Here is a 17039-nt window from a genome sequence, read left to right on the forward strand (position 1 = left end):
TACCTTCACCGGCGCTGCGCCATCGTTTTTCTTCGTCAGGTCCGCCCCTCTCCCCTTATCATTCTCATCTCCCCTCAATATTTAGAGGTTCAGGGTGTATGTAGACGGGGAGAGGGAGGGGGGGGGCGAGGGCAAGCTTCAGCGGCCATTGTGTTGCTGCTTCTGCCGCATTCCCTCGCCCCCATATCTCCTCACACCTCTTTTGGTGAATGATCTCTTTTTTCTCCTGCTTCGCTCCTCAGAAAGCCGTCCTACGACGGTGTCCTCCTTTCCCATGGATGCGCTTCTACAACGGCGTTGCCCTTTCTCTGTGCCCCACCCTCCTTCCCCGTCACTTTTCATTTCCCTGACCTACACCTTCCTTTTTCTTCTCTTTTCGACACGAATACACACACACACTCACACACACACACACACACACACACACACACACACACACACACACACACACACCACCTCACCACCCCGTGTGCGCCTGTTAACATCTTCATTAGGGGCGTCTTGTGCAGTTGTTTACAAAAAGAAGTAAATAAAAGAGTCTACACACACACACACACACACACACACACACACCAGGCACACAGATAGGCTGGTGTGCTCGTCTCTCACTTACACAACTCCACCGCTCTCTGTTTGCCTCTGCTACACGTATTGCCGTCCGTGTAGTAGGAGCAGCAACGGCTAGGCGCGAGGGTGCACATACACGCTCAATAGAAAGAGCCCAGGGTTGCAGAAGACGTGTGCAGTGTGCTCCGCAAATCGTCTGACCACAGTCTTTCTCTAAAAAACATTTTAAAGGAGTAGAGGAAAGGAAGGAGTCTCTGCGCGCGCGTGTGTGTGTGTGTGGCTTCAGCCCTGTGCTGTGCCGGGCCTTGAAGCATCTCAGCTCACGGCGAGGGACTTGGAGGAGGCGGGATCGCTACGTTATGCGCTCGTTTTGTCAAATAGAACACATTTTTATTTTTATTTTCCCGTCTCTGTGTTACCCTCTCCCCTCCCCCCCCCCTTTCCCCCCACACACACACCGACACACTCGATTCGTGTCCCTCAGCCAGAAAGGAACAAAGGGAGTCAGCCCCTTCCCCAAACTTTCTCCTTTGGAAGAGACTAATGACAATGACTGAGGCCGACGCAGACTGTGTCCAGTGGGTGGAGCGGCACCTGGAGGACACACTTGGATGTACCATAGCCACGGAGCTCACCGCTCACCACTATTTTTTGATCAATGAGTTCCTCATAGGCGAAGATGCGAAGTACCGTGTGCTCTTTGCTTACTACGCCGAACCCGCTGCCACGACTGCTCACCGGCAGGCCTCTGCGGCCCGCCACTCCTTCCGCACCAGCGGCTTTATAAACGATACGAAGCAAGCTTCCCGACGGCCGACTGAGAGCAATGCTGTGGGCCTTAACCGCAGCCGTTCCGTTAGCGTTGCCGCTGAGGACGTCGACGGTGCTGGTGTCGCTTCGCATATGGTCTTCATGGGCGGGGATGACTTTCAAACCCCGACGGGGAGCGCCTTTGGCGCGCCTGCCCAATTGCAACCCCCCCAACTGCAGATCGTTGCCGGTCTTCCTGAACTCGCAACCCGTACCTTCACACCTGGTGTCAACTCAGATGTGCTGTACTTTCTGCGACTCGAGGCGGACAAGCCCTTGCTGCGAGAGACACTGGAGAACTATGTCATGTGGGGCATGTTCCGCGGCGACCATCTGCTTGACAGCTTTCTGCGTGCCGTGCGTCAAACGATTCTCCCGACGTTCTTGCAGAACCACTGGCCCACGAGCATTAAGAAGGACGTCTCTGCAGCGCTGCACCGCTTCATGGCAACGGTCGTTGAGGACGTGAACAGCATGAAGGGGCGAACGGTGCTCTACGTCCCCGGCGACCTCTCCATGATGGGGAAAAACGAAGCGCACACGGACCATGAGCTCGTGCAGCGCTACGAGGCCACAGTGATCCATTGGACACGGCAGATCAAGGCCGTCATCAGCGAGCGTGACACGACCAACGCAAACAATGAGGACGATTCTGGTCCTCTAGAGGAGATTCAGTACTGGCGGGCGCGGGCTCGAGACTTGGGCAACATTCGCGCGCAGTTGGGCCGTGAAGACGTGGGGGCTGTTGTGAGGGTGCTAAAAGAAGCGAAGTCTTTCTATTATCTGGAGCCCTTTCTCAGCCTTCGCACCGATATTGAGCGCGGAACCGAAGAGGCATACGACAACCTGCGCTACTTGTGCACGCTTATCGAGCCGTGTGAGCGTCTTGCCAAGGCAGAGCTGCGCGAGATCCCGCTCTTGGTGCAGGAGGTACTCAAGAACGTGCCGCTGATCCTCATCTTCTCCAAGTTCTATAAGAAGGAACACATCACACGTTTGTTGCGCATGGTGTCGAGCGAAATAATCAGCAGGTGTAGTAGCCGCATCAACGTGCGCGCCATCTTCACTGGCGACGTCACGGGGAGCATGAAGGCGTTGGAAGAGAGTATGGTCGCTGGTGAGGCGTGGTTGACGGAGTGCCGTCGCATGCTGGCCGCTACTCGGCGCCGCTTTCGCGTCGAGAAGGGCGAGAAGTTGGAGTTTGACGATTCGTTTCTGAACGAGATGGATGGGTTCGTGCGCCACCGCTGTCACAACCTCCGCGAGATTTGCCTCAGTCAACTTCAGTTTGGCTTCACTGGCATGACGGACCGCAGCAACAGGGGCAGTCATATGAGACCGACTGCCTCTTTAGGGGGCATCAACACACCCGCTGTCTCCCATCGCCGCTCCAGCCGCCGCACAAAGGTGTCAGACATCGGACGGGAGCAGGTTCCCCCTGGCTTTCCGCTCCATGTGCCAGAGCTGGACGACGTGGTCTGTACGCCTGCGCAACTGTTCGAGGGCAAGCTGCCCATCTTCCGTGGCAACAAGGGCCCAGAACTCGAGTCACAGCTGATGGACATCCAGCGCGCCTTCAAAACTAAAATGGAGGTGCTGAGGCACCTGACGTACAACGTGCTCGATGTTAAAGCAACGCAGTGGGTGGATGACTACCGCGCCCTCAAGTCGGACATCGACAATCTCGCCGTCATGATGCGTCAGATCATCACGGCTTCCTTTGACGCTGTCGCGACGGTCTCGATGGGGACTGAAGTCATCGAGGCCTTCACCATCATCAGCAAGAGCGAAGAGCTACTCATGCAGCTCGACCGCAGCACCGATCGCGTCTTTCGTCTTTTTACGCAACACATCAGAGCCGTGCAGGGCGATGTGCAGCGCTACTTTGGCCGCACGCCGCCCCTCTTCTACCGCCACCCACCCCTCGCTGGTCAGGCGGCATGGGCTGCGAACCGCTTGAGGTTCATTGCGCATGAGCACGAGGCGCTGCGCCGTTGCTACGCCTTGCCTAGCTCACCTGAGAAGGACGAGGCGGTGTACCTTTACGACCGACTTGACCGCACGCTGCGCGAGATGGTGCGCAAGGAGTATCTAGAGTGGATCTCCGAGGTGCCTGCAAGGCCAGCAGAGCTCCTGGACGACTACCTTCTTGTGGCGCGCCCTGGCACCGGGAAGGACATTGAGCACCCGCTACTCTACGACGTCAACTTTCCCATAAAGCTGCTGCTGCTCTTCGCGGAGGCGCACAACTGGCAGAGGATGGGGGAGCAGATCCCACCAGAGGTGGCAGAGATGTGCTCCCGTGAGGAGCGACTGCGTCTCTACAGGGAGAATGTGTCCGTAGCGGTGCGGCTGCACAACACCTCGGTGAGCTCATTGAGCAGCGCAGAGCTGCGCCTTTTTTCGTCGCGCATCGAGACGATGAATGCCAAGTACCTGCCGGGGATGATCAAACTGTGGTGGAACTCGCAGGGCATTGTAGATTACTTTGTGCGCGAGTGCCGCATGCAGGCGGAGCGCGTGCAGGCTATCGTCGATGACTTCAAGTTCTGCGGCACCTTCATTGACTATCACTGCGGCCTCATAGCTGACACGCTCGCAGTGCTTGTAGAGAAGAAAGTCATCTACACCCCTGAGGCGTTCGTGGCGAAGCAGGAGGCCTACCGCACAGCCGTTTTACGAAAGATGACCACGATACACAAACTGATGGAGCAGAGGCTGTACAGCGTCTTCCAGTACTTCCGAGAGGACTACATGGCGAGCAAGACTGTGCGCGACGAGTGGCACGAGTTCATGGAGCGAGTGGAGATAAAGGTGGAGGAGGCGCTGCGGATGATGGTGAAGCGATCGTTGCTGACAGTGGAGCGAGTTCTACCACAGGAGAGCAGCGAGGATCGGCTAGACGAGCGCGTGTTCCGGCTGAGCGTCATGATCAGCGTGGCGGCGGATCAGAAGCCGGTCATCCACGCGACGCCGTCGGTGCAGGAGCTGTCGCAGCTCGTGAACGATGTCTGCAAGGCCATTATTGGGGTTGTCCGTTCCTTGCCACGCTTGGAGGATTCGATACAGCAGCGCATCTCCAGCGAGACGGAGGCCTTTCTCACCGAGCACAACACAGTCGCCGTCACCTACACGCACCCGGGCGGTCCAGCGTCGCTGGCGCTGCGCGGCTCCTACTACGAGTACATGACAAGGGACCAGGAGACTATCTTGTCACTGGGCCGCATTCAGGAATCGTTTGTGAGCGTATCGGAGAAGGTGCGGGACAAGCTGAATCAGACCTGGCAGCTGCATCAGTCTTCCACGACAGACAATCTATGGGCAACGCAGCGACAGGATCGACGTATCAAGCAGGGCTGGAAGCTCGAGGACTACCGCATCAACATGGACCACGTGGCACAGCGCCGCGAGGGTATTGAGAAGCAGGAGGTCTTCTCCGACGTGCTTTTCTTGCAGCTGGACTTCACAAGGATGAAGGAAACCTTCCGGGCGCAATGCCAATTCGTGATCCAGCACTACCACAGCCTCCTCTACGCCGAGGCGAAGCAGGAGCTCGACAAGACGTACGACTCCTTCGCATTCACCACGGAGACCCTCTCTCTCGAGCCCAGGACGCTTGATCAGCTAGGCGAGCGGATGCGACAGTGCACTGTGGCCATTGACGCGCTGCCATCGGTGGAGGGTCAATTCGATCTGCTCTCGCAGAAGTTCGCCCTCATCACGAGCGAGGCCTACAACTTTGGCGGGGTCTCCCCGGAGGATGTCACCCGGTGTGAGGAGCTGCCGGAGGTGTTCGAGCAGTACTCACTGAAGCTGAAAGAGATCAGGAAGCAGCTTGATGTGTACAAGGAGCAGTTCCGGGTGGAGGTGGAGACGGAGCTGCGCACTCTATCCTCGAAGAGCTTTACGCTCTACCAGCAAGTGCGCGACGAGGCACCGACATCGTGGGCCCTGACGACAGCGACAGCCTTCGGGTGTCTGGAGGCGCTGGAGCGGAAGGCGGTGGCGCTCCGCGAGCTGGAGCGGAGTTTGCAGCAGGGCATCGAGATCTTTGCCCTTGATAAGCCCCCGCTGGATGACTTGATAAAGGCCGAATCTCAGTTGCAGCTATTGCGCCAGTTATGGACGCTGGTGCGCAGCTGGCGTACGTTCACCCAAACGTGGAAGAAGTTGTACTTTATGAAGCTGAACAGCGAGCACATGCTGGAGGGCATCGAGGACACACGCCGTGGCGTACTGCAGCTGCGTAAGGAGATGGAACAGATGGACGTGTGGCTGCAGCTGAAGGATGACATCGACCTCATCAAAAAGATACTGCCCATCATCGACGACTTGCGCACCCCCGCCATTCGGGCGCGTCACTGGGAGCAGCTCAAGCTGCAATTGGATACGGAGTTCGACCTGGAGGATGAGAGCTCATTTTGTCTGCAACGGCTGATGGACGCACACGTTGAGGCACAGGCTGAGTTCATCAGTAACCTCGCTGTTGCTGCCCGGGAGGAGCTAAAGATCGAGACAGACCTAGAGAAAATCACTCTTGTCTGGGAGGAGGCGTGCTTTACTGTTGAGCCGCACCAGGGCTACCACAAAATCTCTTCCGTCGATGACATCAACACCACGCTGGCCGAGCAGCTCATGATGCTGAGCTCGATGAAGATGTCCCGTTTTGTCGACAGTTTTCGCCCACGCGTGGTGCTCTGGGAGCAGCACTTGTCGCAAGTGACAGACACAATCGAAGGGCTACTCACGGTGCAGACCAAATGGATGTACCTTGAGAGCATTTTTATTGGCAGCGAGGACATCAAGCGCAAGCTTGTCGCTGAGTCGAAGAAGTTCGACTCGATTCACGCGCAGTGGCTCACCATTATCTCCCGCCTCATCAGTGATCCGAACGTGCTCCGCAGCACGCGTCGTGACAACTTGTTGGAGCAGCTGAACAGCATGAATTCCGGCCTCGAACTCATCCAGCGCAGCCTGGAGGGATTTCTGGAAGACCGCCGCCGCTGCTTCCCACGGTTTTACTTTCTTTCGAACGATGACCTGCTGGAGATCCTCGGGCACGCCAAGGAACCTGAGAAGGTGCAGCCGCACTTGCGCAAGTGCTTCGAAGGGCTTTATCGTCTGACGCTGAGGGCAGGCCGCAACAATCGCATGCTTGCCGAGAGCATGTCGGCTGCCGATGGTGAGGTGGTGCCCTTCACTCCACCGCTGCAGATCGACGGCCTGCCGGTGGAGGTGTGGTTGCACCAGGTCGAGGTCAAAATGCGTGAGACAGTGCAGGCGTGCCTCAACACGACACTGAAGGACCTCCAGGAGAACGTCTACACCCCGCGGCGGCCTATCAACCGCGACAAACTGCGTCAATGGGTGGAGCAACACGAGGGGCAGGCGCTGATCACGGCTGCGTGCATGAACTGGACTTTCCAAACCGAGTTGGCTATCGCGGAGTACGGAGACCTTCACTACACCGGACTCAGCCTCGCCCGCCGCAAGCCCTCACCGCTCTACAAGGTCTACAAGAAGTGGAAGAGCATTATTCGCAAGTACTGCCAGATGGTACGAGAGCCGCAGTCGAGGCTCCAGCGCAACAAACTGGTTGCCCTGGTCACTATCGAGGTGCACTCTCGCGACATCTTGCGTCACCTCCTCGCTCACCGCGTGCACGTGTTGGATGATTTCGAGTGGTCACGACAGCTGCGCTTCTACCAGGAGAAAGCGAGGTCGGCTAGTGGCGTCGACGATGGTATGGCAAGCGAGTTGAGCGCGGGCGGCAGCGACGCAGTCATCGCCGCAGACACCGGCGCGCCAGCGTGTGTGGTGCGCCAAACCAGCGCGTTGGTGCGGTACGACTACGAGTATCTTGGCAATAGCGGCCGGCTCGTTGTGACGGGGCTGACCGATCGCGCCTACATGACTCTCACGACGGCCCTGCAGCTGTTCCGTGGCGGTTTGCCCCAAGGCCCGGCCGGCACTGGCAAGACAGAGACAGTAAAAGACTTGGGCAAGGCGATTGGCAAGTACGTGATGGTCTTCAACTGCTCCGACGGCCTCGACTACCGCTCCGTCGGCCGTATGCTAAGCGGCATTGCGCAGACAGGCGCGTGGTCGTGCTTTGATGAGTTTAACCGTATCGAGGTGGAGGTGCTCTCGGTTGTGGCACAGCAAATCTTGTCTATCTTATCGGCCGTCGCTGAGCAGAAGCGTCACTTTATCTTTGAGGGAACCGAAATCCCGCTGAACGTGAACTGTGGTCTTTTTGTGACCATGAACCCTGGCTACGCCGGTCGTTCTGAGCTACCGGACAACCTCAAGGCGCTGCTCCGGCCCATCTCGATGATGGTGCCAGACTTCACGCTCATCTGCGAGATCACGTTGCTGTCGGAGGGCTTCGAGGAGTCGGAGTCGTTATCGAAGAAAGTGTCCATTCTCTACGAGTTGATGGAGAAGCAGCTCTCGAAGCAGGACCACTACGACTTCTCTCTGCGCAACATCAAGGCTGTGCTCGTGCAGGCCGGCAACCTGAAGCGCGAGCGCTTCCCTGGCACGGAGCAGCAGCTTTGCCTCAAGGCTATGAAGGACATGAACTTGCCTAAGTTTGTGAAGGAGGATGTGCCACTGTTTCTCAGCATGCTGGGCGATTTATTTCCGGGTGTGACACCGCAGAGCGCCGGGTTGGAGGAGCTGCGGGCAGCCACGGTGGACGAACTAAAGGCAGAGAATCTCCAGGTGAACGAGCACATCATTAGCAAGTGCTTGCATCTCTGGGATACTCTGCACACCCGCCACGGCGTTATGGTGGTCGGCCGCACCGCATCTGGCAAGACGGTCACCTGGAGGACGCTTGCGGGAGCTCTGCGGCGACTGAAGGAAGCCGGTATTGATGGCCCCTATGAGGCGGTGCGCGTCTCGCTCCTGAACCCCAAGTCAGTGACGATGGATGAGCTGTACGGCAGCTACAACCAAGCGACGCGTGAGTGGAAGGACGGCATCCTGTCTGATCTCATGCGCCAGATTTGTCGCGATGCGACAGACCTCAACTACAAGTGGCTCCTGTTCGACGGCCCCGTTGACACGCTGTGGATCGAAAGTATGAACACCGTGCTGGACGACAACAAGATGCTGACGCTCAATTCCGGAGAGCGCATCAACATGAACCCGACGGTGCGCATGCTCTTCGAAGTGCAGGATCTTTCCCAAGCGTCACCGGCCACGGTGTCGCGGTGTGGCATGGTGTATTTCAGTGTTGAGGACCTCAGCTGGAGGCCGTACGTGAGTACGTGGCTTCAATCGCGTCGCAACTTCGAAGTGGCCATGAACGCGCCAAAGCCAGACAGCACCATCACGGAGCTGCAGACGTTCGTGGATGATGCACTGGCGCGCGCACTGCAGTTCAAGCGTAGCGAGTGTGTTGATCTGATCTCGACCACAGCGTTCAACACGATCCGCTCATTCACGACGATGTTGGACGCGTTGGCGAACACCGAAGCAGCCGCGGTGATGCCCGGCGGCACGCGCTACCAGGCGGCCCATGCTGGTGAGCGCTACTTGCTGCAGCTGCGCATGATGGCGATGTTCTCTCTCGTCTGGGCTGTAGGCGGTAGTCTGACGACCGACTCCCGGCGGAAGCTCGACGCCTTCGTGCGAGAGATGGACTCCTCATTCCCCTCGATGGAAACGGTCTTCGAGTATTTTCCAGACTTGTCTTCCCTGCGCTGGGTTGGGTGGGAGGAGCACCCGGACGTGCAGAAGCTGTTCGCGCCGCTGCCTGGCACACCGTACAGTGAGCAAATTGTCCCCACAGTGGACATGATTCGCTACTCTTACATGGTGTCGCAGCTGGTGCGCAGTCGCATCCAGCTGGTGCTGGTGGGTACTACCGGCACTGGCAAATCGCTTATTGCGAAGCAGGTGCTGCACGATCTCCCTTCCGATATGTATGTCACGACGGATCTTCACTTTTCTGCTCAGACGACAGCCAAGAACGTGCAGGATATCATTGAGGGCCGTATGGAGCACACCTCGAAAAAGGTGTGCAACCCACCAGGCGGACGCCGCATGGTATGCCTGATCGAGGATCTGAATATGCCATCCAAGGAGGTGTTCGGTGCCCAGCCTCCACTCGAGTTGTTGCGGCAGTGGATGGATAACGGTTATTGGTACGACCGCACGACACGTTCGAAGCGGCTTGTGAATGATATGCAGCTGCTATGTTGCATGACATATGGTCGCCCCGACATTACGGAGCGGTTGCTGAGCAAGTTAAATGTGTTCAACGTGGCGTTCCCCGCGGAGCCGGTGGTTGTGAGGATCTTCTCCTCCATCCTGGGCCACCGCTTTGCCCCGTACGCTGACCTCAAGGGCTATGTGGATTCCATCGTACGGGCCACCATCGAGGTGTACATAAAAGTGTCCACCGATCTCTTGCCAATTCCGAGCAAGTCGCACTACCTCTTTAGTCTCCGCGACCTCAGCAAGGTGTTCCAGGGTATCTACGGCTGCTATCTGGAGGGCATCACGGGCAAGGAGCAGCTCGTTGCGTTGTGGGTGCACGAGTCGCAGCGCGTCTTCTCGGACCGGATGAACGACCCGGCCGACAAGATGTGGTTCCGGCAGCTGCTCAACGAAAAGCTGAACAACATCTTCCAAACGAAGTGGGCGAGCATGCTCAAATCACGCGGGAAGGACCCGCGTGGGCAGCCTGTGTCGGAGACCGAAAACCCAATCTTCGTGGACTTCCTCGATGGGGAGCAGGACGAGATGGCGAAGTACAAGTTGGTGCCGTCGATGGAGCAGCTGCGGCAGGTCGTGGAGGAAGGTTTGGAGAGCTACAACACTGAGCCTGGCGTGCGGCCAATGAATCTCGTTTTCTTTGCTGACGCGCTTGAGCACCTGTGTCGCATTCATCGTGTGCTGCACCAGCCTCAGGGCAACGCTCTACTGGTGGGCCTCGGCGGCAGTGGCCGCAACTCGCTGAGTCGGCTTGCCACGTACCTCGCTGGGTACACCATGTTCTCCATCGAGATCCACAAAAAGTATGATCAGGAGCGCTTCCACGACGATTTGCGCACTCTTTACAAGGCCTGTGGTGTGAAGCGACAGCAGAAGGTGTTCTACATCGCCGACACGCAGCTCGTTCACTCGTCGTTCCTCGAGGACCTCAACAATATGCTTTCCGCTGGCGAGGTGCCTAACTTGTTTGCCAAGGATGATTTGCAGCAGATTAGTGCGGACGTGCAGAAACTCGCTCTTTTAAGCGGGTGCCGCGACTCGCCGGATGAGCTGTACAACTACTTTATCCGACAAGCCCGCCAGCACCTGCACCTCGTCATCGCCATGTCCCCTGCTCACAAACTCTTTCGCGTGCGCCTACGCCAGTTCCCCGCGTTGGTTTCATGCACGTCGATCGATTGGTACTACACGTGGCCGAACGAGGCGCTCAAGGAGGTCGGCCTTCGTTACCTGCGCGACTCGCGCGACAGTGACCTGGAGTCAGACGAGTTGTTGGAGACGATCAGCGATCTTTTTGTATTTTTGCACGACACGACAAACCAAAGAGCGGAACAGATGCGGGCGCAGATTCATCGCCACACGTACGTGACACCATCCTCATTTATCGATCTCGTCCGAGGCTTTCGCACGATGCTGAACAACAAGCGCATCGACATTGTGGAGCAGCGCGACAAACTGGCAAATGGCATGTCCAAGTTGGAGGAGACAAAGGTGACGGTGAGCGAGATGCGCGAGGAGCTCAAGGTTCAGGACGAGCGGCTGCAAGCCAAATCAGTAGAGGTTAGCAAAGCTACCGAGAGCATCCAAGCACGTCAGCACATCGCCGAAGAGCAGCAGACTCTCGTGGCCTCGGAGAAGGTGAAGATTGAGCAGACAAAGCGCGCCGCCTTGGCGGATCAGATGGAGGCGCAGGCCGATCTCGACCGAGCCATGCCCACTCTTCTCGAGGCGCAGGCGGCGCTAGACAAACTCGACAAGAGCGACATCAACGAGGTCAAGTCATACAAGACGCCTGCTGCGATGATACGAACCGTGATGGAGGCGGTTCAAACGGCATTGCATCGCAAGTTGGACTGGGACGAGGCGAAAAAGTCACTTAGCGAGCCCAAATTCATTGACATGCTCAAGACGTACCACGAGACACACGACATGACGGACCAGAAGCTGCTCAACGCGTTGGAGAAGTATGTGAAGCGCAACGACTTTACACCGGCGGCGGCCAGCGCTGTCTCGAAGGCGGCCGGTGGTTTGTGCCAGTGGGTGATAGCGATTCACAAGTACGGCAACATCTACAAGGAAGTGCATCCAAAAATTCTAAAGAATGAGAACGCACAGCAGAAGGTGCGAGCGCAAGAGGAGATGCTTCGTCAGAAGGAAGAGAAGCTGCAAAAGATTATGGACGAGGTGCGCCAGCTGGAGGAGGATCTCCTGGCAAATATCACTGAAAAGAATCGCCTCATGGCCGAGGCGCGCGCGACGCAGGACAAGCTTAACAAGGCGCAGATCATCGTCGACGGCCTCGAGGGTGAGCGTGGACGGTGGACAGAGTCGATTGCGCGCTTCGAGTTGGATTTGGAGAATATCAACAGCGAAACACTTCTGGCCTGCGCCTTCATGTGCTACTGCGGTGCCTTCACAGCCGAATATCGGCAGCTGCTGTGGCAAAGCTGGCTGAAGGAGGTGCGGCGGGTGCAACTCCCGATAAACCGCAGTTACAGCTTTGTGGACTTCCTCGCTGATCCGACGGTGGTTCGAGAATGGCAGCAGGCCGGGCTGCCCGGTGACGAGTTCAGCAAGGAGAATGGCGCCGTGGTTGTGTTCGGTCCACGCTACCCTCTCATGATTGACCCGCAGCAGCAGGCAATCAAGTGGGTGAAGCGTATGGAGCGGGATAACGGCCTCAAGGTGATTGACCCGAAGCAGCCCGACTTCCAGAAGACCGTCGAGTACGCGATCCAGTTCGGCTGCCCGCTTCTGCTGCAGGACGTCTTGGAGGAGATTGATCCTTTGCTCGACCCCATCATGTCCCGTTCTTTCATCATGAAGGGTAGGCGCAAGCTAGTGAAGGTCGGCGACAACTACATCGAGTTCAAGGAAGGCTTCAAGCTCTACATCACCACTCGGCTGCCAAACCCGCTTTACACCCCCGAGACGTGCACGAAGGTATGCTTGCTAAACTTTGCGGTCAAGGAACAGGGGCTGGAGGAGCAGCTGCTGAAGATCGTCGTAGAGAAGGAAAAGCCGGAGCTGGAGCACGAGAATGAGCAGCTCATTCTCCAGACCGCCGCTGCCAAAAAGGAGATGAAGCATCTGGAGGAAGAGATCCTCGACCTGCTCTCCACCTCGGAGGTGTCACTCCTCGAGAACCAGCGGCTTATCCAGACGCTGCAGACAGCCAAAGTGACGGCGACAAACATCCAGAACCAGCTGCACGTGGCGGAGACGACATCGGTGAAGATTCGTGAGGCGCGCGAGGAGTACCGCGAGTGCGCGCGGCGCGCGTCGCTGCTTTTTTTTGTCCTTTCCGACCTTGGCGCCATTGATAGCATGTACCAGTTTGCGCTGGACTCTTACATACAACTTTTTCAGACGAGCATCCGGCGCTCTTCAGAGAAGATCGTTGCGCACGAAATGGAGGAGCGCATCAAGACACTGAACGAATGGCACACGGCCTCGGTGTACACCAACACGTGCCGCGGTCTGTTTGAGCGCCATAAGCTGCTCTTTGCCTTCCACATGGCGATGCGCATCCTGCAGGCGCAGGGAGTGGTGAACATTGAGGAGTACGTCTTCATGATGCGGGGAGGGCAGATGCTGGACAAGCAGAGCCGTTTGCCGAATCCGGCAAGCGCGTGGCTCTCAGAGCGGTCGTGGGACCACATTTTGGAGTTGGAGCGGCTGAGCGCATTCCACGGCATCACCGCGCACTTCGAGCAAAAGTCTGATGAGTGGCGCAGCTGGTACCTCCTGGAACGACCCGAGGAGGCCCCGTTGCCGGAGGAGTGGGAGGCGCGTTGTGGTACCAACGCGTTGCAGCGCATGATCTTCACGCGGTGCTTGCGCCCGGACCGACTCGTCTTTATGGTGTACGAGTTTATTGAGGAACAGCTCGGCAGCCAATTTGTAGATCCACCCGTGTTCAATCTCAAGGACACCTTCGACGAGAGTACCAACACCATCCCGCTCATCTTCGTGCTCTCTAGTGGTGTGGATCCCACGAACCAGCTGCAATCGCTGGCGCACCGCGAGGGCCGCCAGCTGAAGGTGCTAGCGCTTGGACAGGGTCAGGGGGACAACGCAAAGCGTGCACTACAAGAGTACAGCCAGACTGGCGGATGGGTTTTCCTGGCCAACTGCCACTTGATGGTGTCGTGGTTGGTGGAGTTGGAAAAGCTGATCGACGCGATCTTTGAGCAGAATCCGCATCGCGACTTTCGGCTCTGGCTGAGCTCGGTGCCGACGCCGGAGTTCCCCATCGGCGTCTTGCAGCGCTCCATCAAGATGACAACGGAGCCACCGAAGGGGATCAAAGCGAACATGCTGCGTCTGTATAACACCTTCAGCGAAGATGACATGGCGAGCCGCAGTGCCGAGCACCCTCTCATCTACAGGAACCTCCTCTTCGCGTTGTGCTTCTTTCATAGCGTGCTGCTGGAGAGGCGCAAGTACGGCACCCTCGGTTACAACGTCCTCTATGACTTTACCTCGTCCGACTTTGACGTCTCGGAGAATATCATTCAGCTGTATATTAACAACATGCGCTCTGACGACGTCGAGGACGTGCCGTTCGTCACCATTCGTTACCTCATTGCTGAGGCCTCTTACGGCGGCCGTGTCACGGACGACTGGGACCGTCGCGTGCTGAGCACGTACATGGCGCAGTTCGTGTGCCCGGAGGCCATCACCCAGGATCGCTACCCCCTTGCTGCGGCCGAGGAGTACTGCATCCCGGAGGACTGCAACACGCTTCTTGCCTACAAGAACCACTGCTCCCAGCTCCCCATCACCGACCCACCGGAGGCTTTTGGGCAACATGCGAACGCCGACATCGCCAGTCGAATCGCCGATTCCACGGCGCTGCTGGACTGTCTTATTAGCGTCAACACTTCGCTTGTGCGTGACGGCGGTGGCGGCGGCGGCGCCGGCTCGCAGGGGAACACGCAGGAAGAGCGCTGTCTGGAGATCTTGGCATCGCTCGACGAGCCAAACAAGGCCTCCACACCGAACCTGCTGGACTACGCCGCTATCTACGATTCAACCGAGGGTGATCGCGACAATGCCCTCAACACATGCCTCCTGCAGGAGGTGCAGCGCTACAACGTTCTCTTGAAGACGATTCACCGACAAAAAGCGGAGCTGCGCCGTGCTGTGAAGGGTGAGATCGTAATGTCGGAGCAGCTGGAGGTGATCTTCAATGCATTGCTGCTCGGTCGCGTACCGCCGCCGTGGACGAGCGCCTACCCCAGTTTGAAGCCGCTGGCGAGCTGGGCGGTTGACCTTGTGGAGCGCGTCGATCAGATGCGGATGTGGAGTCAACGCATGCCGACAGTCTTTTGGCTCTCTGGCTTTACGTACCCGACAGGATTTCTTAAGAGTTTGCAGCAGCAGCAGGCGCGCCGGGACCAGATCTCCATTGACCAGTATGACTGGGAGTACGCGATCCTCCCGAGCGAGGAGCGCGCCATCGCCCATCGGCCCAAGAAGGGCGCGTACGTGCGTGGAGTCTTTTTAGAAGGTGCTGGGTGGAACGGAGAGGCAAACACGCTGTGTGAGCCGAAGCCGATGGAGCTCATTGTGTCGATGCCGGTGATTCACTTCAAGCCGAAGCTGCGCACGGGCAAGCCAAAACCGACGAGTGTGTACGAGTGTCCCTTGTACATGTACCCTGTCCGCACCGGCACCCGTGAGCGTCCCTCCTACGTTGTTGCAGTGGACCTGGAGTCCGGCGAAGCGGTGCCAGAGACCTACACGAAGCGTGGGACAGCGCTGCTCCTCTCCACGGACGAGTAACGAAACGTTTTTATCCCGCGTTTGTTTATGTTGTTTTGGATGTTCTCACATGCGTTGGGTATATATATATATATATTGTTCGAGTTTTGTCCGAGGGCAGTTGAGGCATGTCTGTGCGGTGTGTGCGCTTTTAGGTGTATATGTGTGTCTGTGTGTGTGTGTGTGTGTGTGTGGGTGGGCTGGGGGTGGGGGGAGGGAGGGGGCGTTGGTGCCTATCAGTGTGCCTCTGTGTGTGTGTGTGTGTTGGCGGCCTGCTGCTCTTTTCCGCATAGACGGCAATCTATTAGTGCGAGAGGACGGCGCTGCTGATCGCATCTTCATGTAGACCGCTCACGTTCGCTGTCATGGCGGGCACTTGAAACGTTTTTTTCTTTTCACACGAAGTGATTGGTGGGGGGGGGGCGGCGGGTGCAGGCGAGCAGATGTCGGCGGTGGTGGTTGCCGGTGGCGTAGCGCCAGCCCTTGGGCTGATATCTGCACTCCTGTGACCCTCTCCACCTCCCCTTCCCCCCAACGGTTACTTTTGTGCTCGTTTTCTTCACCCCCTTCTTTTTCTTCTACGTGCACTTTTGTATCGGAGTTTCGGCATGTTTTCACCTTAGACACACACACACCCACACACACACGCACACCCACGCACCTGTGACCTTTCTGTTGCCGCGTGGGTGTGTGGGTTGTCTTGTCGCTTGATTGGATTGTTGACCGCCCGGTATTGGTGTGTACTGGTTGTACATGTGCTGTAACTCTGTGTCTGTGCTGCGCGTGCTTGGATGAAGTGTGTCTTCCCCTTTGCGCGCTTCCCGCACCCCTCCCTTCCTTCCTCTCCCCTCTTCCCTCATCGAAGGGGATGCGCCGATATCAAAAACTCAGAGAGTTAGAATGAACGAGGGGGGTTGCTAACGTAGAACAACCAGAGAACGGATCCCCCGCTGGGATTTGATATTTTTGATGTACAGCTACACTTTACACACACACACATATATATATTAATGTATATGTGCGTGTGTGTGTGTATGTGTTTATCTTTGTTCTGATGCACATTGTCTCTTCTTTCGTCATGTACATCAAATGTGTGTGTGTGTGTTGGGTGCGCACGTCTCGCCCACGTTCCCCCGCCCCCTCCCTCACGGAGGCCTTGCTATTTCTATCATACATCCACGCTATCTTTTCGATTGAATGAAGATCGTCTTCAAAGTTAAGCTCAACCTGCTCGGTTGCACGCCGACTGAGTGTAAAAACTCCGGGGGTGGAAGGGTGGTAGGGGAACCACAGTTCAATCCGTAAGGGAACTTGTTCGCCATCGAGACGGCTTGGTGGGGGGGGGGGGGGGCTCATGTGTAGTCTCTTCAGGAAAGGGGTACTTGCCTTGTACACTGTGGAAACAACCAGTCTTGACATGACATGCCCCCCCGCCCTCTCTTCTTGTTTGGGTATCCATCCACCTGGGCTTCTATTTTCTCTTCGAAATATCTCGGTTGCATCCTGTATTCTCTCCTTCTGTTAAATCTCTCTCCCCTTCCTCCCCCTCCCACGCACACACACACACACACACACACATACACCCACCCACACACCCACCCACATACACCCACATACACCCACACATACACACAGACCTGATCCATTGTTTTGCACAGTTTTAT

General features: G+C 57.1%; 1 protein-coding gene across 1 annotated transcript; it reads left to right on the forward strand.

The window, feature by feature from the left end:
• Window positions 1-1110: 1110 nt before the first annotated feature.
• JKF63_04912 (uncharacterized protein) lies at window positions 1111-15396 on the forward strand (the record flags this gene model as incomplete). Its single annotated transcript, XM_067900883.1, has 1 exon — window positions 1111-15396. The coding sequence occupies one exon, from the start codon at window positions 1111-1113 to the stop codon at window positions 15394-15396; it is 14286 nt and encodes a 4761-aa protein (XP_067757083.1).
• Window positions 15397-17039: the final 1643 nt, after the last annotated feature.

This window comes from Porcisia hertigi, chromosome 23 (genome assembly GCF_017918235.1).
Source record: "Porcisia hertigi strain C119 chromosome 23, whole genome shotgun sequence".
NCBI classification, from domain to species: domain Eukaryota; phylum Euglenozoa; class Kinetoplastea; order Trypanosomatida; family Trypanosomatidae; genus Porcisia; species Porcisia hertigi.